The sequence below is a fragment of the Dermacentor silvarum genome, chromosome 6, assembly GCF_013339745.2.
Source record: "Dermacentor silvarum isolate Dsil-2018 chromosome 6, BIME_Dsil_1.4, whole genome shotgun sequence".
In the NCBI taxonomy this organism is placed as follows: domain Eukaryota; kingdom Metazoa; phylum Arthropoda; class Arachnida; order Ixodida; family Ixodidae; genus Dermacentor; species Dermacentor silvarum.
In genome coordinates this window covers 105,848,100-105,871,967 of record NC_051159.1, presented here as the reverse complement: position 1 = coordinate 105,871,967, position 23,868 = coordinate 105,848,100, and the positions used below count along the sequence as shown (strand labels likewise).

The following is a 23,868-nucleotide window of genomic DNA, read 5'->3' as shown; positions in this document are numbered from 1 at the left end:
AGGGCAATAAATGTCCGTTCAAGTGTACATCTGCCAATGTTCATGAACCACAGCTGCGTATGCCGCAGAGAATTAGATAGGCTGCTGTGGCTTGGTTTTTCGAAAATAATATCTCAGAACTGCCAATATATTAAATCCACTACAACCTCCGAGCCGCGTTATGGATATTCAAATAATTTATTTGCCTCCCCCCCCCCCCCCCCGCCCCATCCCTTTTTTCTGTTCAGTGCCACTTGCCCCTCTTCCGACTTCTTTCTGACTTTAAACCCGAAATGACTTGCTGGATTCAAGGCTACGTGCTTACTGTTTATTTTTTTTTTCAGTAGGCAAACATTAAACCAATAACTCCCTGTTTTAAAAGTAGAACTAAATTCACACTTACTTGTTGCCGATACATAGTTTTTTTTTTATAAAATCACCATGCACGAGAATCTACCCCCTATACCTCCCAGTTGTTGGACATCTATAAGCCTTGAAATGCTATACCAGACACCACTGACTTCTCCTGCTTCCATTCATCAAAAAAGCATACTTCTTTAATCATACACACGACAAAAACTTCGGCAGAGCGTAGACAACCGGTACAAACCAATGAGCAAAAACTCTTCATAACCATTCCGAAGATAAGTATGTTTCAGACAGTGCACGGGCATACAACTGTTTCTAGATATGAAATGTGCGTACTCTGCGCTCTTGCTGCAAGTGAAATCAAAACAAGTAGTGCATTCAACATCAAGAACAAACATCGTGCGTCGAGTTCACTGCGAAATATTTCCGTAAACACAGCGTGTAAAAGTCTTCGGCAAACTTCTGGCGTTCTTCGCTGGAGTCAAGCACGAACTCAGAGTTCATGCGGAAGTCGCCACGTGGGTGTCACGCTTGGGAGGCGTCACAATAGACCGGGTCGTTAGCAGCCCGCCTAGTTCTTGTTTCGACACTGATTTCCTCTTTTTTTTCGTCACGTACGATGCAGTGGGCAGATCACGTAGGCACAGTTTCAATAAGTCTGAACTTCGTCGCCATTATTGTTTCTCTGCCTTGCCACCGTACGTCTGTAGGGGAAGCACGTCGTCATGTCTCGTCCGCACTGGTGTTTGCAAAAGGAATTTGAACACTCCTCAAAGAAACTATAAAAACACTCTCAACTCGATAAACTATCTATACAATGAAGCACGCTATCTTCTTCGTGTGGTTCCGGTTGGCTTTCAGACTGTTTCAGAGTCCATATGCGGCAGTTGGGAAATGTTCGATATAGTACTGTGAAGAACGCTCTATTAGATACTGTGGGCGATAAATTTGACTGGAACTAGTACATTGCTTGAGATGCAAGCTAACCCCATAAAAAAATGCTGTATGCCCTGGGACTCCCGTATCCGATAATCCCACAAGACGTATGGAAAATACGGGATTCTCTATAGATTCTCACATCATTTTATATAAGATTATTGAATATTGTTGTGGTCGAGCATGTGGGCTCTTCGACAAGGAAGAACCACGTAATCACTACAACTTCTGATTCGACTCGTAACTGAGTCAAAACTAGGGCTGAGTCCCAGATATTAGTTCAGCTAGGCCAACTTCGCGAGCAGTATGCTTGAAGATGACTGATAAGTACGGCATCAATGCGAAGCGAGGTTCGTGTGTTCACGTTCGCATGGCTATCAATAAATTTTTCAAATAATTGGCGTTTTCTGTAAGAGTTGCTTAGCCTCAAATGAATGTGCTCTATGGCACGCACTAAAAATACCCAGTTTTCACAACTATCTTGTAAGGGAAAGAAATGAGGACACAAAGCTGGAACTCCGATATTGCACAGGCTGAGAAATCCTTCTTTGTCAGTATTCGCAAACACCAGTGCGAACGGACAGCACTCGTCGGCTCAGAGATGCTGTCACTCCTCTGGTCTTCCACACAGCACGGCGTGGAGGAAAGTATGGTCATCACAATCACTCGATGACGATGTCGCCTTGCGCCAGGCGCTGCTCGCGCTGTCAGGAGTAGACACCGTCGTTGCTTTGTATTGAGAAGTGTCGATACGAGATGTACTCCTGTGGAACCTCCTGTGCCTTGGCCGGCCGCCGACGCCTGCGTCGCCGTCGGAACTTCAGCGCTGTCAGCAGCACCGCGAGCACGAGAATGAGCACGGCGCTCACGCTGCCGCCCAGGATCATGCCCAGCGTTGACAGAGTCACGCGCGTCCTGTCCGTGCGTGCCAGGGTGCGCACCTGTGCAAAGCATGTACAAGAGTTGAAACATGGTTTTTCGTTAATTGATAAAACAGGGTTTCCTCTTCAAGACTTAAAACGTGATTTCTCTTTAAGAGGTAAACCATAGTGTCTCGTGTAAATCTCGCACTAAGAAAACATCGTGAACCCTTTTTTCTTTTTGATTTCACAAGAGATGAATTACAGGTGTAGAACACAAAGCGACAAATTAGCTGTCACCTATTTTGCGTAAACAATCATTCGTAAAAATAGTTTTGTTCAGATGGAGATAACACTGACCATTAAATCAAGAAAACGATTATTGAAGAAGCTGCATTTGGTCCTGGAGAAATGAGGTTCTGCAAGTTACTGTCTAAATTTTGTTGCAATTAACAAGCATATGCTCGGTACGCTGTCACGTTACCAGACAGCTGAGTGTTGACGGTGTTTTACAGCAAGGCTTCTCTCCACATTGAAGAACTAGTACCATAGTCAAAACGGTCTGTAATTGTCTGCGCCTGATGAGGGCATCGCTTCAAGGCAGTTATGTTTCCATTTTTACCAATATAAAAAGTTTTTCCCCAACAAAAGCGTACTTTCCACATCGGTTTATCCGAAATTTCAGGCCGCCTACTGTATTTTGTCTTAGCCATCAGTTTACTTCCAACAAGTTCAAATAAAGCTTTGCCGAAGCTATTTCCCTACGTCGGCTCACGCAGAGAACAATAAACACTTTTCTGCTGATATTTCATTTATAGGTAGCAACCGAAATACGGCGTCACTACGGAGTTGGGCGCTTTGAGAATGCAGCAAACGGTGGTAAACCGGATGAGCCACATGCTGTGACAACACTGTTGGTCGTTTCACAGCGAAGCTGTTTTTGCGCACCCTGTGCCGTCGTTATCGGACTTCGCTAAAAAAGGGCTCACGTGACCTAGAGGGAGAGGAGAGAAATAGAAGCGCTCAACAGGGGGAAAGGGGTTGAAGTGACTCCTTTCCATTTGTGAGAAGGCTGTGAGAGGGTGCAGATGAAAAGGAGAATGGGGAGGGGGGTTAACGTAAGTCGCGCCGTCCAATACTCGTGTTGGAGGGGGAGAGCGTGATGCGCGCCAACCAATGGCGGTGTAGGAAAAAAGTAGGTCAACGGAGGAGTGCGGTGTAAGAGGAGTGCGTGTTAGCGTTGGTTGTATATACGGAACTTTGGTCAAGGACTCTTGCCTGGGAACGTCATAGAAAAAGCGTGAGGAACGCGCTAGGAACGCCGACGCCCATATGGACGCCGAAGCGTCCCATTTGCGGCAGGTAACACCGTTCACAGCTTCCCCGTTCGACCACCTTCACGGAGTGGAAGGGGCGTTAATTTTTTATAAATTAGTAGACACACAGGTGCTCACGTGTGACCTAAAAATAGTTCGGCGCTTTGGCGTGCCGCGTCCTTTCTTGCTAATTATGAAAATAAATTTACTTTGACACCCATGACGTCAGGCTATCATGTTTCGGAAAACAGTGACTGTTCAAGATGTCATTCTGTCAAAACTGACCTGTAAACACTTGCGGTTGTTAGTGGACATGTCGTAGGGCCGCTCCACGTCAGCCGTGTAGGGCGTGGGGCGACCGAGGCTGCGCAGGTACTTTCCGGTGGCGGTAACGCACACCGTGTACCAGGTCTCGGAGCGCAGCCCATCCACCTCATAGCGGCGCACGCCCGGCTCGAGAGAAGCGCCAGCAGCCGGCGCGGGCTCCGAGGTGGCGTGGTAGGTTACCAGGAAGCCGCCGATAAGTGTCCCATTCTGGACGTCCCACTCGAGCTGAAGGCGGTCGTGGTCGAGGCGGCGCACCTCGGCAGAAGTCATCAGGGGCGCGGGGCAGAAGTCGACCGGGTGCAGTGAGGCGACAGACTGGTTTGCCAGTTTGTCCGGCTGCGCGCAGCTCGGTCGCCTCGTGTTGAGGCGCGGATGGTCCTGCAGCCATTCCCAGAGACCGAGCAGGCGACAGTCGCAGTGGAACGGGTTGCCTGCGGAAGATTTCGTAGCCGTGAATTGCAACACCTGTAGCGTTTGCTGAACAAGGGACTTCACGTTCTTGGCCTGGAGTCATTCAACTTTGCCATATTCATCGTTCACATGACGAAACCTAGGGGGCCAAACAAAAAAAATGATTTCCTCCTCCTCATCGTTGACTTACAGTCGCTAAACTACGAGTTCAAGAATAATCGTCCAGTTGTCTTCCTTGTTTTTCGTCCTACTTCATCCTCGTCTTTTTCGTGTTCATAAACATGTACCAACTAGGAGACGGCACATATCTGTTATGTGAACTTGGTGAAAAGCTGTTGTGGTTTTAGCAAGTTACATTCAGTGTGGCAATCCTAAAGGATACAAAAGAAGAAAGCGCCGGAAATATTAGCAAATGCAGAAACAAATTCGACTCTATTCATTTATACATACTTCCTGTCGTGGAGGGCCAGGACTTGAAACTGGACTTGCTGGCATGCCACACAGTAAATGTGCATCAGCATTGAAAGCTTTTCATGCACAATGTTTGAACTAAAGCATAAGCTTAGGGAAAGTTGAGCTCTTTAGAACTTTTTTTTTATTAATCCCCCACATTGCGATCCCTAGGCTTGGCCATCAAGGTTCTTTTTTCCAGACTTCGTCAGGGAGGTAGAAGGGTATAATAACATTTTACTCATTACAGGGTTTTGGAGGTTTTTGGTTCATGTGACGCCACCATACATGAATGTGATCGTACATTTAGAGCGACCCCGATCAGCCCAATTGCGAATATAGGGAGTACATTTGAGATGGTTCGAGCAGAATCTGCATCTGTTTAACAGACCACTATTCTTCCACACTGTCTTATTTTCTCAGTGTCGACACGTCGCACAGCAGCCTATGCTGCTTACTTCTAAACTGATTTTGTAGTTGTAGAAAAGGAGACTGGAAGTTGTCCGTATACGAAACGAAGAACAAAGATTGTACAACGAGAAGGTGTGTATTTCTAGGGCCTACAGAAAATTGTTATATCGTCTATCTCGAATTGATGCGCTTGGTTTTTGACAAGTCTAAAGGCAGTTCTGACAACTTTGCTGCTGTGATTATAAGCTTGTGTACCATAATACGTTCAGTTAAGCTATCGGAATAACTTTTGGCTCATTTTCTTATTTGCTTTTAGGTATTTTTCGCAAAAGCTACCCCAAAGGTCATAAATCTTTGTTTTGATCATTGACTGTGCGGAAGCAGATCGATCTCCCTTGTCCAAATATGTTATCTGGGAAGTGTGCTGCGAACAGCATAGAGCCGTTATTGGCGTGGTGGAAAAAGTCATGAACTAGAAGATATTAACTCGTCCCCAAGGAGTTACGAAGTATCCCTGGTGACTTCAACGGGGAAGTCGTCTCACTTACCGTGGAGAAGCAGCTCTCCAAGCCGCACCTCAATGGGTTGCAGCACAGAGCTGGAGAGGTAGGCGAGTCGATTGTTGCGCAGGTCGAGGCTCACGAGCGCTGTAAGGTTCGCGAAGGCATTGATGGCAATCCAGCCGATCTGGTTGTCGCCCAGCCATAAACCTTTCAGGCCGTACACACTGCTGAACACCCCTTCGTGAAGACGGGATATCTTGTTGAACGACAGGTCCAGATGCTCCAAATGTTGTAGGTCGGTGCCGAAACGGGTTACGTCGACGATATTGTTCCGCGTGAGGTTGATCACCTGCATGCAGTGCATCAGTGCATTCAGTTGGCGCGTTTCACGTTACATTGTGTGTAGTCGGTGAGCTTTCATTGCATAGTTCGAAAATTTGAAGTGTTCGAAGCCCACAATACGTAACCGGATACATACTGAGATCAAAGGTGCGCCATTGCGAAACACCCTGCCCTAAGGGTTTAAGGACGTCCGCTCTGCTCTGGGTCCGTATCGCATCTCCGTGAAGAAGAGCCCACTGCCCTAAGGGTTTAAGGGCGTCCGCTCCGCTCTGCCATTATCGCTCCCTGAAGAAAGAAGATGACAAAAAGCGCAGGTAATAGCTGGAACGGTGAATATTGTGGAATTGATGCAAAAGAGCACGTTTTCGGGAAGATACAGCACCTTGAGGTTTGGAAAACCACGGAATTCACACTTGCTCAAGTCACAACCAACCAACCCAAATGCTGACGCTTCTGCAGCGGTGAAATACTGTTTACTATTTTCGCGAGAGCGTCGTTGTTGCCACGGACCATGCGTTGCAGCTCATTTTGCTGCGAAGAAATCTCTACATTCTGGTTCAGAGCACTTTACCGCGCTACCCTTGCAAGCATCTCCACGCGCCGCTGATACAAAAGCGTCCGCCAAGTCTAACGCCGCATGTGACAGCGCAGAGCGCGTCTCTGGTGCACGGGCATGAGACAGCGCTCGGGCACCTCGGCCAATCAGACGTCACGGCTTATCTCCTAATCATCGGTGCCACGAGAGAGGGATATTTAGTGAAGAAACACTGTTGTCGGTGAAAGGATCCTATTAACCCACCCTTAACGATTGTGCAATAGGCTTTAACCCTTACATTTCTTTCAAAAGTTCACCGGCAATAAACCAGCATTTGTGCTCTGGTGCTTGAAGACTGCTTACACAATTAAATGGCATAGTGCCCTGTCGCCTATTGAGTGCTTAATAAAATTGTCTTTAGCCGTTAACACAGTGCTAACGACCTTTTCATGCCTGGTATACTTAGGCTTGAGCAAGGCTCTACAAAAATAATCAGTAATGTAGATCATATTGAGTGCACCACAAGGTAGAAAGCTGGACATCTGACAGAAACTTAAGCATCTGAGTGTCCTGGTCCTAAAAAAGTTCACTTACCTGCAGGTTATCGATGCCCTGGAAGCGTTCCGAAGGCAAGATTTCAATGGCGTTGTGTCCCAAGTCGAGCACCTGGAGCTTTTTCAGAGGCTTGAATGCACCGGGCGACACTTTTATGATACTATTGTGCCGAAGGGAGAGCGTGGAGAGGGAAGGGAAGCCCAAGAAATCATTGGACGCTATGATAGAGATATTGCCATGATCTATGCTCAGAGTGCGCAGTGCGGGTAGGCTTCCTTCGGTCGTAAAGTCTTCACGAAATCTAATTAGAGGATTTCGGTTTAGGGTTAGCGTCGTGAGTTCGTCCATGTTGGATGTCAGGAGCGCATTTGGAATGAAGGTGAAATTGTTTCCGTCGAGAGACAACACCTGAAGTGCTCCGAGATCTTCGGTTATTGTGGAATTGATGGAGAAGAGAGCGTTTTCGGTGAGATCCAGCACCTTGAGGTTTGGCAAACCACGGAATGCACCCTTGCTTAAGTCAAAAATCATGTTGTCAGTAAGATTTATCTTGACGAGTTCAACGTTTCCCTTGAAAGCGTTGCTCGGTACTGAAATTATCTTGTTTTGCGAAAGTGACAATAACTGTAAATTTGGCAGTGACTCGGAAACCGTTGGCAAAGATTTAAGGTTGTTTCCATCGAGGTGTAGTTCCGTGACATTCACGAGGCCTCGCAGTTCTGTGCCTTCCAGGGAATCCAGGGCATTACCTTTGATGTTCAAGATCCTCAGTTGAGAAAGTGGCTCAAAAAGTTTGCTTGTGATTGGACTTATTTCAGTGTTCTCAACTTTTAAAGTCTCCAAGGAAGAGAGGCCGTAGAAGATGTTATCATGAACACCGGTAAGGTTATTACCTGAAAGGTCTAGGTGTTTCACGCTAGGCAGGTATAAAAAGTCAACCCTAGCACTAATAAGTTTGTTATTGCTAAGGTCGAGATGAGTGAGAGCTGACAGGTCAAGGAACGACCCTGCTTCAACGTCTTCTGCCATCACGCTTGAGAGGAACAATTCCTGTAGTGGTATTTGACCTTCGAACATGTACTTTCTTATAACGTAAATTTGGTTGTGCGACATGTGCAGAATTCGAAGTTTCTTCAGTGACTGAAACGTTTGCGGTTCAATGTCCATGATGTTGTTATGCGATAGGTAGAGCTCTTCCAGGCTTTCAGCGCCTCTAAACATGTCCGTGTTCACGTGGCTCAGTGTATTGTACTCAAGGTAAAGAGCTCGCAGCTTGACCATCCTTTCAAATGCGCCGTCTTCGATAGCTATGATTTCGTTGTGATTCAAGTGGAGTCGGTCCACTTCGATGAGGTCACGGAATATTTGCTTCTTGATCCTCTTGAGTCGGTTCCAGTCTAGCCACAGAATATCCACTTTATTTAGACCACTCATGCTGTCCGTGTGCATGTTGCTTATTTCGTTTTGCGTCAGGATCAGAGAACGAAGGCTGGATGGATACCGACTCAGAATGTCGCCTACGTCTGTGAGCCTATTGCCGTGGAGATTGAGGTGCTGCAAATTCGCCAGGCTCTGGAAGGCTTCATTTTCGATTGTCTCAATTCGGTTGAACTGGAGGTGCAGCTCTTGCAAATTTGGCAACGAATAAAAAACTCCCTTCCGTATCTTCTTAAGCAGGTTGTTTTCTAGTCTCAGGTCCCGGAGCTCGACGAGTTCTTGAAATGTCCCGGGAAGCAGGTCAGCAATCAGGTTGCTGTCTAGAGATAGGGAGCGCAGTTCACGGTTGTTCTTGAACATGGTTGGGTGTATTGAACGCAGCTGATTGTGAGAAAGGTGAAGCTGGAACAAGTGTGGTAGCGGATAAAAGGCGGCAATCTCAATCTGCGTGATAGCGTTGTTCGCGAGAAAGAGTGCCGAGATCTGCGACGAGTTTAAAAAGGTATCATTTGTTATCCGCAGGATGTTATTGTTGGTGAGAAGGACTTCACGAAGATGAGTCATGTTTCGGAAGGTGCCACTTTCTATGCTGTGCAGGTGATTGGAACTCAGCTCGATGGTGCGTAGCCTTCTAAGGGGCGCCAGGACTTTGCGACCGAGCGTGTGGATGATGTTCTGACTGAGGTCCAGTGCTTCCAGCTCTAGAAGATGGATGAAGCACGAGTCATCTAGATCACTCAGTTGGTTCATGTGAAGCGAGAGAGAATTGAGTCGCGGCATGGTCACAAAGCTTCTCTCGTTGAGTTCGCGGATGCGATTCGAACTTAGGTCTAGCCGTTGCAGTGCAGTGAATCTTGTGAATCCGTCATCTGGTATATCTCTGATTTCGTTTTCAGCAAGTCTCAATGCTTTCAGGCTCCTGAGTCTTCTGAGGGCGTTTAAGGGGAACTCTTTTTGACCACTGTCTATCAGGTTGAGTTCTTCAAGGCTGTTCTCTAGCCCTCCAAACGCATACTCTGTGATGTCCGTAATATTGTTTTTTGAAAGTTGCAGGTTCGTTAGCTGAAGTCCGTAAAAAACGTAGCCTTCAAGTGCGACGATTTTGTTTGAACTTAGTTCGAGAGACCGAAGTGATCTTAGGTCTTTCAGCGCTCCTTTCGGAACGTGCGTTAGTTTGCTTTGCGTTAGTGATAAAGTTTCCAGAAAGTCTTCCAGGCCTTCGAAAACACCGTCTTCCACGTTCTCCAGCGGGGTATTCGACACGAATAATCGCGCGATGGTCCTGTTTACGAAGAATCCGGCTGGCAACGTGGTCATGTTGGACCGCAAGTTGTATATGCTGAGCATCTTAACGGGGCTGTGAATTTCAAGTAGTGTACTCCTTATTTGGTCCGGCGTGACAGAGTTGCACTCGAGAAAGACGTCGCTGTCAAACTCGTAGCACGGGCACCAAGGCTTTCTGTTCCAAGAGGGGCACATCTCCTCCTTGGGCTGTTCGGCGCTGATTGGTGGCGTCAGCAGCAGCATCGTGTTCAGCAGCGGCAAAATCCACGTTAATAGCCAATGCCATCCTAACGTGAGACAGGGATATGACGCGGCTCTCTGCAGGACCAGCGTCCCGCGCAGCCGTAAAGGGACCATGTCACGTTGTCGGCATCTGTAACCGGAATGAAAAGAAAAAAAAAAGAATCGAGTATCCGGTTAATTCGCTCCGGTGGCCGTTACCACACTCAGAAATGTTACCCCCAGGAAGAAATAATGAATCAACAATTGCTCACACACGTGCAGCAATTAAGAGACTCGTGTAAAGCAGAATTATAAATTGATGGACGCAAGTACCCAGCAACGAGCCATTCATGAGGCACTACCTTTACACACATTTGTTGCTTTGTGACCGTGAATGTTTTATATTCAATGGTAACGTAGGCTCGCTTTTTCATGTAATTCAGTTCAGTTTTCATGCTTGATAAAAGCAGAGCAAAACTTACACGCATAATCATGCGGCCAGCACCGTCAATAATCAATAGAACCTCTTTGAATGGCAATAAGAAGGGCAGTTTATACAACGCCCCGCAACGGATTGTTATTTTTCTAAACCGTACATGATTACGAAACTGTACTCGTTTGGTGTTATGTAAGATGAAATCCGCTCGCGGATTTCGCCTTCCTCATTTATTGCTGTTTCTAATATTATCCTGGACGTGTGTTTATCTGTCTTTTTATTCGTGTTGTGTCCTAGCGCAGCATTTTGGGATAAATATGTGACAAATAAAACGCTGTAATATGAGTTAAATAAAATGTAAAATTCAGCAACTGCTATCTCTTTCAAAGGCTTCGCGCAGCCTGGAGAAAAAAAAAAGGTGTCCCAGTATCGGAGGATACAGTTTTATGGTATTCTTTACGTAAGGAGAAACACTAAGAAACAAACAAAAATGAAACGTTGCGGGAACGAGGAGACTGAGCGGTGCTGCCATGTTGTGAAACTTAAGGTGAATTTGCAGCTTCAGCCCGCATGGGAAACAGTGCTGTCAGTGAAAAACGAAGAATGAAAATGCGAAAACAAACAAGACATCACCGCAAATGGAACAGGTTCTTTGGACGGAAGTAAATATAAAAATAGTGAACGTAACAAATAGAAGAAAACAAACAAAGACTCAAATATAAGGTAGAAATCGTCGTGCCATCACAGAATAAAAGAGAGACCTCCTTGCTGCCAGAAGGAATACAAACGAATGTACATTCGTCCGCGAGCAATAGAAGAAGGACGCATTGCACAATAGGTGTCGCAAGACGCACGGGTGCTTTTCCTCCTACACCGTTCACTCTCGCTGTCAACTCAAAAAGAAGGACGGGGGGTGGTTCGATTGGACCGGTAAGCCTCGTATTGACCGGACTCCATGGCTGCCCACTGGTGTCGGGACCGTGGAGGCAGGCAAACAGAACAGTCTTCCTGCCTCGCTAGAGGATAAAGGAAGTAAAAAATAGTTCAGGGGTCGGCCGACGTCGAACCAAGAAACTTTGTTCCTCGCATTCGTCCGCGAGGCACTGGCAGCGGTGAAATAGGCGGCATGGTGAAGCTGCCACCCATGTAATTTTTCGGGTGCTATTACGTGTTCTTTACGCAATCCCTTCGGTTTGAATTTCTTGGTGTTAGTGTTCACAAACAAAAAGAATGCAGTATGTTTGACCAGCAGTACATTTGCATCAATGAAATATGTATATATATATATATATATATATGTATATATATATATATATATTGGAAAAGGATGACATAATAGACGCATGACAAAGGAGTATACGAGTCCCATTACTCTGCTAAAAATACGGAAATAGCAATTTCTTGAAAATATCCGCAGATATTAAACATAATACCTTACTTGCAATTGCAGGCGCAAGTTGCAGGCGCCTGCAATTGCAGGAAATTTGCAGGCGCAAGTTGGAATACGCGAGTGCAAGACAGGGGTAATTGGAGATCGCAGGGAGAAGCCTTCGTCCTGCAGTGGACATAAAATATAGGCTGATGATGATGATGATGATGGCTTTGCTTCTCCCATAGCTGCTGGATGCGGACCACTTCTAGAATTACTGCACGAAAGAACAGCACAGCAAGGCCAGACAAAAATGACCAGCATGATGCTGTTGCGGACATGTCGTCCGCCGAATGTTTTGTCGAGAACAAGGTTGGATTTATGGAACGGCACTCAACAGCAGAAATTTGTTGAAGAGCGGAGATACATCAACGTTAGTATGAAGACATACATTCCAATGACAGAGCAACAGGAGGTCCACTTTGAGGACTAGGGAAAAATGTGATAGAATCTACGGGTTAAGCTCGCTAAATTTCACTTCGCCTGTTTAGAATATTATATTCTGCAACTATCCTTTCTCTTTAGTGCTATATAGTTCGTTAATCTCCCAGCCTTTCTTTTGTTTCTCTCCTTCTCTTTTATTGGTTATTTCATTTGTACTACTCATAGCGTAATTTGATCAAATACAAATACCTACTTCGCTTACGCCCATGCTCCATTCAACTTCACACCTAACGCTTCCTCGCTGCTCGTGTTATTATACAGCATGATATAACCTGCCTTATCGCAGTGTATAATCATCACTGCTTCATGTTGATCCACTTTCTTTACTTCTATAGGGATTATTTACCCTTTACTAATTTCGGTAATAAAATTCCTGAAGTTCCTGCTGCATGAAATTGCTTCTTCGTTGACTCCAGGTGCTGAGGGCTCCCTTTTTTTTATTGTGAACTTTTGCGCCGTTCTTGCTTCAATGCAATTTTTGTGCTTATTGACGCCACTAGGAACTGGCTCACGCATTTTTGAACATAACGGCCACAAGATAAATGTGTCTTATTTATTCTGATGAATAATAAGGGTGGTGTTATGTCTGCTTGAAGCGGTAAAGGTGTGCGTAATAATACATGATAAATTCTACTCGTCTGCCTTCGTGACAAAATTATAAGCAATTTTATACTTATAAGAGGAGGCCGCCGGGCAGCGCTGTCTTCTCGACCATGCTATCATTTACGACGAAATATGTTCTCTATGAAAATATATTTCGAACAAAGAGTACGCTTTCTTTTAAGGCATGTTCTTGCTTTTCAATTTCCTTTAAAAGCACGAGCGACATTCCTTGCAGTGAGTAAAACCAGCCGGCTGTCTGAATATCTCTGTTTAGAAAGCGAGAAATGCCGCGACGTACCGCAAGGAAGCGTATCAAAGTTTTGGTGTTAGTTCGCTACATTTTTATTGTCATACCCATCACGTGGATAAATACAAACTTGACTCGAGTCAGAAATGCCACACATTTATCTCAAGTCACGGTCGAACAGTACCGCGGAGGATTTCGTCTCGCTGCAGGAGGATCAACGTTAATATTTGAAGAATAAAATGCTAGTGACGACCTTATTCGGCGATGGACACCTTAACGGGAATACGGGGAGAAGGCTCCTTCTCTTAGTCTCTCAGTGGCTCGCAAACGTGGTGAGGGAGGTCTGTTGACGGGGCTTAATACTCGGGTGATGCTGAAGCCTCCTTCCCAGCTTTTCCTCGTGCATTGACGGGTGCGTGCGCAGGATTCGCGTCCGACCGCCTAGGCCGACGTGTCTGTTTTTAGGCTGGCTGTCCCACCCTCGCTGCTTTCGTCTTTCACTGCCTCCTTTTCTGGGTGACATGGGGGGAGGGGGGGGGGGGGGTATGCTGTGAGAAGTATCACTATAGTATGGTTTTCAATGTGAAAGCGAACAAAGAAAAAGGAAAGCAAAGCAAAACTTTAAAGAAACTGCAATGAAAGCGGAGAAGGCGAATGACAACGCAATTTTCTTTTTTGTTTAGTCCCACAGTGTGCGGAAAACGTCCACTCTATTCTCGATATCCATGCTCCGTTACATATGATCCTTACCTCTCCCTATATATCAGTTTCTATCAAAACGCGTTCATAGAAGCCAAAGAACGTTGTGCTCATAGTACGGGCTTCTTTCCATTCCCCTATAGATTGGCTTTACTGCGTTTCTGCTCTCTTTTTATTTCTTTGGGAAGATGACTTGCAACAAGTACGACGGCTCGCTGTTTACTTCCTCCGGGAACTTTTTTTTCATACGGATAATGTAGATCACACAGCATATTGTGTTTACGAACCTACGGATGTATACAGATATGACTGAGCGAGCAGAGCGAAATGTAAATGCAATTGTACGTCGTCGAGGCACAACCGAAGGCGTGCGTGCGTACGAGACTGGAGGAGTTGTGTGCACAGCGTATCGTCGATACTCATATGTGGGCCTAGCGCGGTAACAATGTCCCTGCACAATTCAACATATAACTTTTTTTATCTTTTTAAATCCTTTCTTCCCTTGTATGCGTGTTTCATTTCCTTGCTGTTTTTAAATTTGCTCGTTCTGCCACCGATGGAAGAGAGCTTCAATCTTATACCAATTCACAATTTTGTCACCGTACATTCTTTCTTGCGTTTCTTTTCAGAGGTCTTCGATGCAATCACACAGCTCGGTGCCACATTGTTTGAGTTCTACATCTAAATATTTAGCAATTTTTGCCATCCATTCAAAGTGAGCATGAGAACTTTTTTATTGGACTCTCTTCTCTCGTCTGCGGCTCTTCTTTCGCAATCGAATGAAGGTCATATTAATAATCTTACCATCTTTTTGTTCGCGTCCTTCTGCAGCACTTCCTGTTCATTTCTCTTTGTGCATTTATTCTGCAGCTTAAGTTTCTGACTTTCACAGTTTCTCGGTGTTGCTGACATCCATAATCATTTTTACTGAAAGAGAAAGACAGCCGCAACCCGATGCAAGTCGGGAGCGTGCGTGCCGTCGAATCGTTGCTACCTCTGAGTGCGCTGTCAACTTCACGGCAATAAAGTCCCTGCGCAAGATGTATGCATAGAAGGAAGACAAATGGAGGAGAGGACAGCCGCGTGGCAGTCGCAGAAGGGCGCAAGCTCCGGGCGCCCTGCTTTGCTTGCGAGCACGCGAGCAAGGAACACACAACGTGTCCCCTTCCTTCGCAAACTTTCTGTGTGCACACAACAGAACGGCGCCTAGAAAGCTCGGATGGTAAGCCGGGCGTGGAAACGGTCCAGGTGTGGCAACGACGCTTAGTATTCAGCTCGTTTAGCTGTGCAAACATAGCTTCCCAAGAGCGGCTACCTCGTGCCCGTGTGCCCTTCTTTCACTTTCTGGGGTGGGGTCTCTCACCCACTTTCTATCAGCTCTTACCCTCACGCTCTCTTCCCTCACCGTAAACTGACAGTCTACCTTAGGCTGACCTCTTCCTCGCTTTCGAGGCAAGTGTGCTGCTTAATTTCTACCACGAATCCTGTGCGCTATAGGAAGCCGGCCGCCCTCCCTTCGCGGCCAGCCCTGTGTGTGCATTATGCGACTGCAGCGCTTCGTTGCACTGATGCTCAGACTCCGCGAGGGGAAAACCGCGACCCTGCTTATTGTCAGCCCGTCACATGGAGCGGCTCTCTTTGCCTGTCCCAAGATGGTGGGACGTCCTTTGGCGCTTCCGAAGGACGTCGGCGTAATTCCCTGTAACTCGTCGAGAGGAAGGTAAGGAATGTCCTCACCTCACCAAAAAGAAAGAACTGAAAGAAAATGAGTGCAGACACATTCGCGAAATCACATGTTTTCATTCAAAGAACACCTCGAGGTAAATGGGAAAGTCAAGCCATATAAAAAGCTAGTGCCTGCTCCGAGTCTGCTAGATGTCCTGAATCTGCTACAAGCGATTGCTTGTTTTTTGTTGTTATTGTGTTTGCTATGAATGTGGGCTAATTTGAATAATTACCCCCTACATCTCTGCAGGGGGCGATCCAGAAGAAAAAATGTCACAGTTTCGCCCTAAGGGCGAAGCAATGAATGCCATAGCAACACAGCAATGTCATACGAAGTAAGGTGAGCGGCTTTGGTAGCAATATGAATTGTAGTAAACATCAGCTGATTAAGTAAGCAGGTGTGCTGCGGCGTAAATAGACCGACATGAAGAGAGACTCGATGACCATGAGAAGGCGCGTGTGAAACGGTGGTGTTGATGAGAAGCGCTTCCCGTGGGCAGCGTGTGCGAAGGGACACACCTGTAGCGCTGCACTGCCGATCCGGGCAGCATTGCATGTGTAGCGTGCGTTGGAAAATGTCGCCCGACTATTACTAACTGAATGAACAAGCGTGGTGTGAGCGCGCACAAACAAGCACGAATAGATCGCACTGAATGACTGCAGACAACGACTGTCAAAACGCGGGCAGCAAGCATACGCCGCGGGATCGAATCCCGGCCACGGCGGCCGCATTTCGATGGGGGCGAAATGCGAAAACACCCGTGTACTTAGATTTAGGTGCACGTTAAAGAACCCCAGGTGGTCTAAATTTCCGGAGTCCCCCACTACGGCGTGCCTCATAATCAGAACTGGTTTTGGCACGTAAAACCCCATAATTTAATTTTAAATTTTTTTAAGCATACGCCGCAGCGGGCGAAGGTACGTGCGGTCTATCGCTTCAACGGAAACAGAGCGGCGAATGCAAGGCGCATAAAGGTCAGAGCCGTGTGGAGATAAGAGACGGTGCGGACGAGCGACGAGCGCGGTTGTTGGCAGAGTAAAAGTGCGCCCCCCCCCCCCCCCCCCCCCCCGCTCCCTCCGGCGCTGGCTTCCTTCTTCCTTGCTTGCGCATGGGAGATGAGTGCGTTCGCTCTCCGTGATAGCGGGCATACGGCGCGCGGCGAAGATTTTATCTATAGGGAACCTCACGGCGATGACGACGGCGACGCCGACGGCAGAAATCTGGTTGAAGTGTCCATATAATTGCTATCGCAATAAAAGTAGATAAGAGAGTGAAGAGGACCAAGCGAAGTAAATTTGTGGGGAATGTATGGACATAAAGAAACAGACCTACAGTACAGCCATTCACAGCCGCTTTCATAGACAACGCACTAGAGCAGCATATCCGGCTCGGTGAAAGCACGGCTAATGACGACGCGCAACGTCCACGCAATAAGAAGATATGGGTGATATTTTACGCTTTTTCCACATAAATCGTGCGTAGCACAAAAGTTTCTCAGCCACAACTACTGTATTGGCATCGGCGTAATACCCCCTACATCTCTACACTACGCTGGTACAGGCGCCTCTACAGGCGCACTCTACGCTGGTACAGGTGCCGAAAAGGACGCCGAAGTGTGTATTGATATTTAGTTGCTTTCATATCTCGCAACAGTGCGCCATTCATAAGAGAGTCCTGCTATGTTTAGTGATGAGGGTTCAGGGTGAAAGGGGCCTTGGAAATGAGCCTGTACCACACAGCGTCTCTGCAAGTGCAACAAGCTGTAACGCAGTCATGGTAACAATACTTCAATATAACGCAATCAATAATTTGCTCGCTATACACACTATTTTCGGCATTGAGTGGACCAGAAAAAAATAAGCGGGGTGGCCTGCGTTGCACCTAAAGGTTGGAAGTAATGAGTACGGCCTAATCCACTTCTCTGCTTTCATCTCGCTCTGGCAAATCTGTGTGCCGTGCTCCTTTATCAGCCAGTGAATATTCTGTGAGCTATCGACCTTCCACGTTAACCAATTACACCGAAAACAGCTAGCCCGTGTGCCACAAAGCAGGCCGCTTTCATTATAGTATTCAAGCAACTCTTGCCTTTCACATGCACCGCATTACACTGCATGACACGGCCGGCCGACAAACGCCTGCACTGCTCCAGCTAATGCAACTCGTGCAACTTCCTTTATGATACGTGTGTGTGGTTCGGTGAGTGTCCCCTTCGATAATGGCATTATGAGAACGAAAATGTAGCTAACCTGTTGCTCTCCTACCGACATTTTGCCATTAAGCACCACCAACCAGACCGTTGATATTCCTAAATCTCACTAACCACTTTCCTTGCTCAAAAACTATTGTGATCAGCAATGAACGCTGTTAGCTCTCATGGAGTTCTTCAAAGGAAACGCAATTATTAGAATGTTGTTTCTGGGGCAGTTCTGTATCTATGTCACACTGGCTGTAAGAATTGTTGCTGACGTTCATCAGCACGTTTAAGTTTAGTGGTTTAGCTTTGCTACGTCATATGCATCAAAGAATGTGTTGTCTGCTACGATATTGTGTTATTTATGGGATGTTTGATGTGACACTGGCTATATGTGCGCGCTTCGCCTTGTGAGTTTAGAAAGTTTATATGATGTGTATGACCATGCCGACCTCTGTACAAACAGCCGGATGAGTCAGTTCTCTTTGTGCCCTTCATCTCATCAAAATAAACCTTTTTTCCCATTTCACACGTCTTATCTCCCGCTTTTGCAAAAGTGCATATACCAGATGCGGTCTTTTTCATGAGAAGCTAGCGTTTCCATAGCGTGATTCATTTTTGGTTGTCGCAAATCTGTCTTTTGCGTGAATATTTAAAGGAAGTTTACGTTTGGAGGATTTCTTGCTCTGAAGAATCAATAGCTATGGGCGATATCTGATGAAGTACTGATAATTTTAGCAAGTCTAACATGGCCGACCATCTGATGCCTCGAATTACTGGGTAGGCTTTTGAAGGTACGCCGTATTAAACGCCACTCTTAGCCAACAATTGTGCTCAGTGAAAAGTAAGATCACTCGCGATCGCTCTTGCCCTCTAAGGGTGCATGTAACAATCTATCCTGGCGGCAAGTGCTCACTTAGCGCAGGACAACTGCGTGCCCGAGTCGATATCAGCACGACCCGATCTCCTTTATCCATTCTATTTCAAATACCCGCTACGATTTGTTACAGTGAAGAGAAGCTTGCTGGACTATTTGGAAGTAACAAAGAAAACGAGGACAATGGGCGTCTTTGTTAGTTTCCCGTGGCCGATGAATGGAAACTGTATACCGTCTCGATTGCAACAGCAGCAGGGTGAACACTTGCCTCCTGTAGTGCAGTTGACAGAGGACAAAAATACGGCTAGAAAGAACTCCGTGATTGTGTCCATGAAGTAGCTGCGCAAAAAAAAAAAATAAAAGCGCAATGAAAGAAAACTGAAATTGTGTCCCATCACCGTTCCGAGCTTCTTCACTTCCTCCCACAGCTCGGTAAGCTGCAAGCGCCGTGATATATCTTTCCCCACGCGGCTGGTGCCATGACTGGAGGGAAACGTAAAGCTGTCCTCAAATGAAATCGACTCCAGATCTTTTCTTCCGAGCAAGCAGGGCAGTAGTAAAGATGGTAGGCCCCCACCCCGTCACAACCGATTCTTCTAACGTCCCCCGACACCCGGGTTGATCCGGGAAATTTTTTTTTTTCGTTGATTCCTAAACTTCCTCGCACGCCCTCTGCCACCACCTGCATTTTCTTGTTCTTGTTTTCAATCTTTGTTCCCTGTTCCCCACTCACTCTTTCGAAAGTACATCTTTCACCATTTTGTTTACTTCCACACAACGATGTCATTATTTCACCATCGAAGGCTGCAGCGAGGACAAAGATGGCGGCGAGGAGCAATTTCACAGACAGCCACCCCATGCCTTGTTCCAGCTATCCAATGTCTTCTCTTCCACCGCCAGACAATCCGGCGGTCATGCGAGACCAGCGTGCATCTCCAACAGTTTCTGGAGGGCATTTATTGCACCATTGTGGATTCAAATACAACGCTCACAAGGGTGCCTGATCAAGAAGAAGGCCCGAGAGCCCGTCGCGGCCATTCCATAGCGAGTTTACTAAAAACCGCGTGCCTGAGGATTGGATTGACAGGATGCGAACGGGAAATAGAAAGGAGTACCTTGCGAATTTTATCAGAAGCTATATAACAAGCAGAATAAGCATACACACGCGACTGTATTTCCTCAGTCTCGACACGGGAGATACCGATCCCGCGCGAAACTACAATCCTAGAAAAGCAAGGTGCGAAGTCCAGAAAGGTGCCGGAGGTGTTCGCACTGTTTTACTTTACTCCTCTACGCTGAAAACCATGCCAAGGTTTTTTTGTTTCCAACTAATTGGCCCGGTGACACCTGACACGCTCAGTTTTTCTTGTTTTCGACGTTCGTCTATGAACATATGCTGCTCACATGCTAAAAACATACCCGCAAGTGCCAAGGCGTGACCAACCAGAACCTCGCTTGCGACGCTGTAAGGCAACACAGTTATCGTCTCCGCTGTATGGGCTCTTTAGCTAACAGATGCATGTCAGTGTCTTGTGATGCTTCCGTATAGCGCTTATTCTTCTTATCTCATTTCCAAAGCACTGCGCAGATCACACTTCATTGTTACATTGCACAACTTACTTGGCGTAGACACTCTCCTTTATGCGAACTTTTTTAACGGCTCCCGGTGCTTCCTTGTGTCTTTTCTTTACATGATTTTTTATCTTTTTCTTTCAATTAACCTATTTATTTATTTATTTCCAGATGGCAGCGGGGGAGGGGGAAACTGTCACTTTAAGCCACTGGACAGGTTTAACAGTAGTGTACTCGGTGCTCGTTTCTGGGGCTTCTCGGATTTCAGAGGCAGCGTTAGGAGGCACTTGTCCTCTTAACATCGAAACTTTACGAATTTCTCGGTAATGCACTCGATTGTCCGGTCATTTACGGCAATTGCAGGTTGTCTCAGGAAACAGTTTAAGGCACCCCCTTTTTTATCTCCTCTTGTTGAATCTTGACGAACACTTTAAAAAAGGTGTGTTAAAAGGCCGTGCATAATGCTCCCAGCATCCCCATTATACCTGCTAGACAAAAAAACGCTGTCGCAGTTTCACCGGAAAGGCAAAGCATCATTTGCGATAGCAAATTAGTAGAGAGCTATGCGGAGTAAGGATAGCAGTTTTATCAGCTGTGTAAACTTGGACATGCAGCAGCACCTGCAATGCGCAGAACTGTTGTCGACGCCATCGTCATTGTGCCCGCATTCGCACCGAACGCGCGCGGCGTTGGTGACTGTTACCAGGGCCTCTGGGGGCGGCTCGGAGGTTTTCGATGTGATGAGAACGGGACACTCGTCGAGCAGCGTCGGAAGTCTTTGCCACCTTCTCGCCTCGCAACATTTTACATAAATACGCATTTGGTGCCGCAGCTGAACGTCACCTCTCCTCCCTCCCGTCCCCGCCCCCACGGCCTTTCCTGCGACGGAAGAAGTCGCATTTGCTCCCCGCCGTGCGTTTGCTCCCCGTGAAAGCGCACGTCTCTCGTGCATACATATATACGGCGTGCGCCGACGATTTCATCACCGTTGGACTCTATACGGAACCTCATGGTGACGGCGACAGCGACGACGACGGCGACGACGACGCCGACGGCCGAAATCCGATTGGAGTGTCGTAGACTGCAATCACCTTTGATTTAAAAGCCTTGCTGTGAAGTCGCTGCCGAGCGAAAGGGGGCTGCATCTTTGTCAAGCTGTTTCTGACAGCTTTTTCTGCGCATCCGCTCTCTGTATCTTTACAAGGCAGAAATAAAAGAATTTGAATTGGAATATAATTCCTATAGCAATAAAATTTTATGCGATAAGTATGCCCCGTTGATTCTGTCGCAAGAAATGGGGGAAAAGGCTAAGGGCAACGAAGGGATGTGAACTCGTACTGTGAGGAAGACGTGACGGCGACCGATGTGGCGTGGCGTCTTTGTCACGTGTAAGTGAAGGCGACGGCGTAAGATATATACTATATAATATATGCTATATATAGACATATACTGTAGGTCTTCCACCGTGGTGAAGGCGAAGCGGCGAGCGGAGCGGTTGGTGTGGCGACCAGACCGGCCGGGAACGTGAGCGCGTTCTTCGATGCTCGTGACTTGAGCGACGAAAGAAGCAGGGCGCGATGATGTCAGCTGACGATGCGCGGTGGTGACGATGACGCTGCAATACTTTGCTCAAAGGATAGCTAACCTACTAACTACTGCTGTGTCCCGTTACCAAACATGCAGAGCCATTACGTATGCCAACATTTATACGGTTCTTCAATATGACAGAATAAGAATGTCGGAAAATGATTACAGAAGCCTGTAGCTAACAGAGTGCCAGTCGCAATGGGTGATGTGCCTCGTGAAAACATTTACAAATCTATCAGGAAGAAAAATTACAATTTTAGGATCAGGTACGTGTGTCCGCGGCGATGAATAGAGGCAGACAAGCATGTAAATTCCCGCCAGTCTATGACTGCAATTTCTTTATTCATGTAATGCACCGCACAACAGGCAAAATGCTCTAAAGAAGAAAACAAAATGAAGCAAACGTCTCCGCCTTTGCCGCTGTTCTTTGTAAACTATAGAGCACGTTCTATGCAACTGTCCATTTTACGACTTCAAACGGTATGCTCTGCGTACTAAGCTTAGTCGCTAAGACAGCGCACAATTCTTTTAAGCAAGGGCTCTGGAACCTAGGCTGGGGCACCCCCTTCAGTATGCATCGGACCAACAAAGCGCTATTGCGCTTTTTGAAGACAGCTTGACTAGGCTAGTGCCTGCGACTATATATGCACGAGCGAATAATCATCGCACACTCATTCTCCTCCTCTGCTTCTTATCCTGTTCCCCTTCCTAACCAGTAAGGTGGCGCGCCAGAACACACTCACAACCGCGTGTGGCCTTGGTTTAACTCCCTGCCTTGGTTCCTTTTTCTCTAGCTATTTCTGTGTCCTTCAGCTTAGGTGTATTGCGCAGCTCTAAAGGAACACATACATTACCAGAACAAATTCGCCCAAACTTTAACTAGACCATAATACGAGTTTACGGAGGGCCACTTTCGTTGGGTTAAACTACGCGTGTGTTCGTAGTGTTCCTTTTTTACGTACTTCCTCTCTTCTTGTGTGATAAACAAAAAAATGAAGTTATTCAAGGAGGCTAGAAAGAGCTCTACTTTGCCTATAGTAGTCCTCACTGAGGGCTGACTCGACACAGGCACTTCCAGAAAACTCACAAAGGTACTAATCTTGTTTCGAGTGCGTTCGGTGTTAATCAAAGAGATTGAAGAGGCTCTTTGTTTCATTGGTACGTCTTGCTTGTAGTTAAGAGAGTAGATTGAATAAATATTTAAATAAAAGAAGCAAGCTATGGTGTAGGACAGACGAATATAGAAAGCATGTGCTATACAATGGCGCATACTGTTTTCTTGGCTTCTTCAAGCCAACAACAGAGTCGGGGAAGTTGTAATTTTATTTTTACGTTTCACGATAGACGGGGGCCAAATTATACGTGACGATGTAAAAAAAGCGTTGCTTTTACGTGTCATTGCTTCTCACTAAACCATATTTCATATCGCTGTCAGACACACCGGTGCGTTTGTGCACTTTCTACTGAAGGTCTACAAAATCTGAATGGAAAAACACACAGAAACAACAAAGTTCATTGTTTCATTGAATGACTGGAAAGGAAAAAAAATGTGCTAATCGGGAAGTGCTGTGAGAGCTTAATTTAGAGCCCATTCATCACCCTAAAGCGATAACAAAAACGTCAAGGATCGATCGCTTTTTGTTCTCAGTTTTAATTACGTCATTGTTTTCGAGTTGAGAAAAGAAAAGATTGATTATGTTTGCCAATATGTGGTTTTGACGTTGATAAAAGTCATTTTATAAAAAGAAAAAGAAAAAAAATTACGCTCGCCTTTGTTGTGTCTACTCGATAAACCAATGCTGGCTTGAACTTCCGGAAGAAAATGTTGTAACCAAAATTAATTAAAAAAGAAATCCATCCTGGACACTTTTCACAGAACATTTACCAAACACATTGTGCTGATAAAAATTACATGTATAAAGACAACCATTACGCTTGACAAGTAGGCGAGATTTGCTTAATGTTTCATGGGAGAGACGTAGAATTCTTTCAACTAAAGAAGCCACTTTTAATGTATATTGTTTCTGCAGCCCAAACCTTGTCTGAAGATTGGCGGTGCTGTAAATAATCAATACACGGAAGTGCGCAATCTCAAGGAGTTATACCGTGCGTAAAGCTGG

General features: G+C 46.3%; 1 protein-coding gene across 1 annotated transcript in view; it reads right to left on the bottom strand.

Moving 5' to 3' along the window:
• Nucleotides 1-288: 288 nt before the first annotated feature.
• Nucleotides 289-23,868, bottom strand: part of LOC119455806 (protein artichoke) — a 121,185-nt gene continuing 97,605 nt past the window's right edge. Inside the window, exons 2-5 of the mRNA XM_037717277.2 lie at nucleotides 7,034-10,088; nucleotides 5,608-5,911; nucleotides 3,746-4,218; nucleotides 289-2,225 (exon numbers count right to left, since the gene is read on the bottom strand). Of these exons, the coding sequence (XP_037573205.1) occupies nucleotides 1,992-2,225; nucleotides 3,746-4,218; nucleotides 5,608-5,911; nucleotides 7,034-10,072 (4,050 nt within the window). The 5' untranslated portion in view covers nucleotides 10,073-10,088 and the 3' untranslated portion in view covers nucleotides 289-1,991. The remainder of the gene's footprint in view (nucleotides 2,226-3,745; nucleotides 4,219-5,607; nucleotides 5,912-7,033; nucleotides 10,089-23,868) is intronic.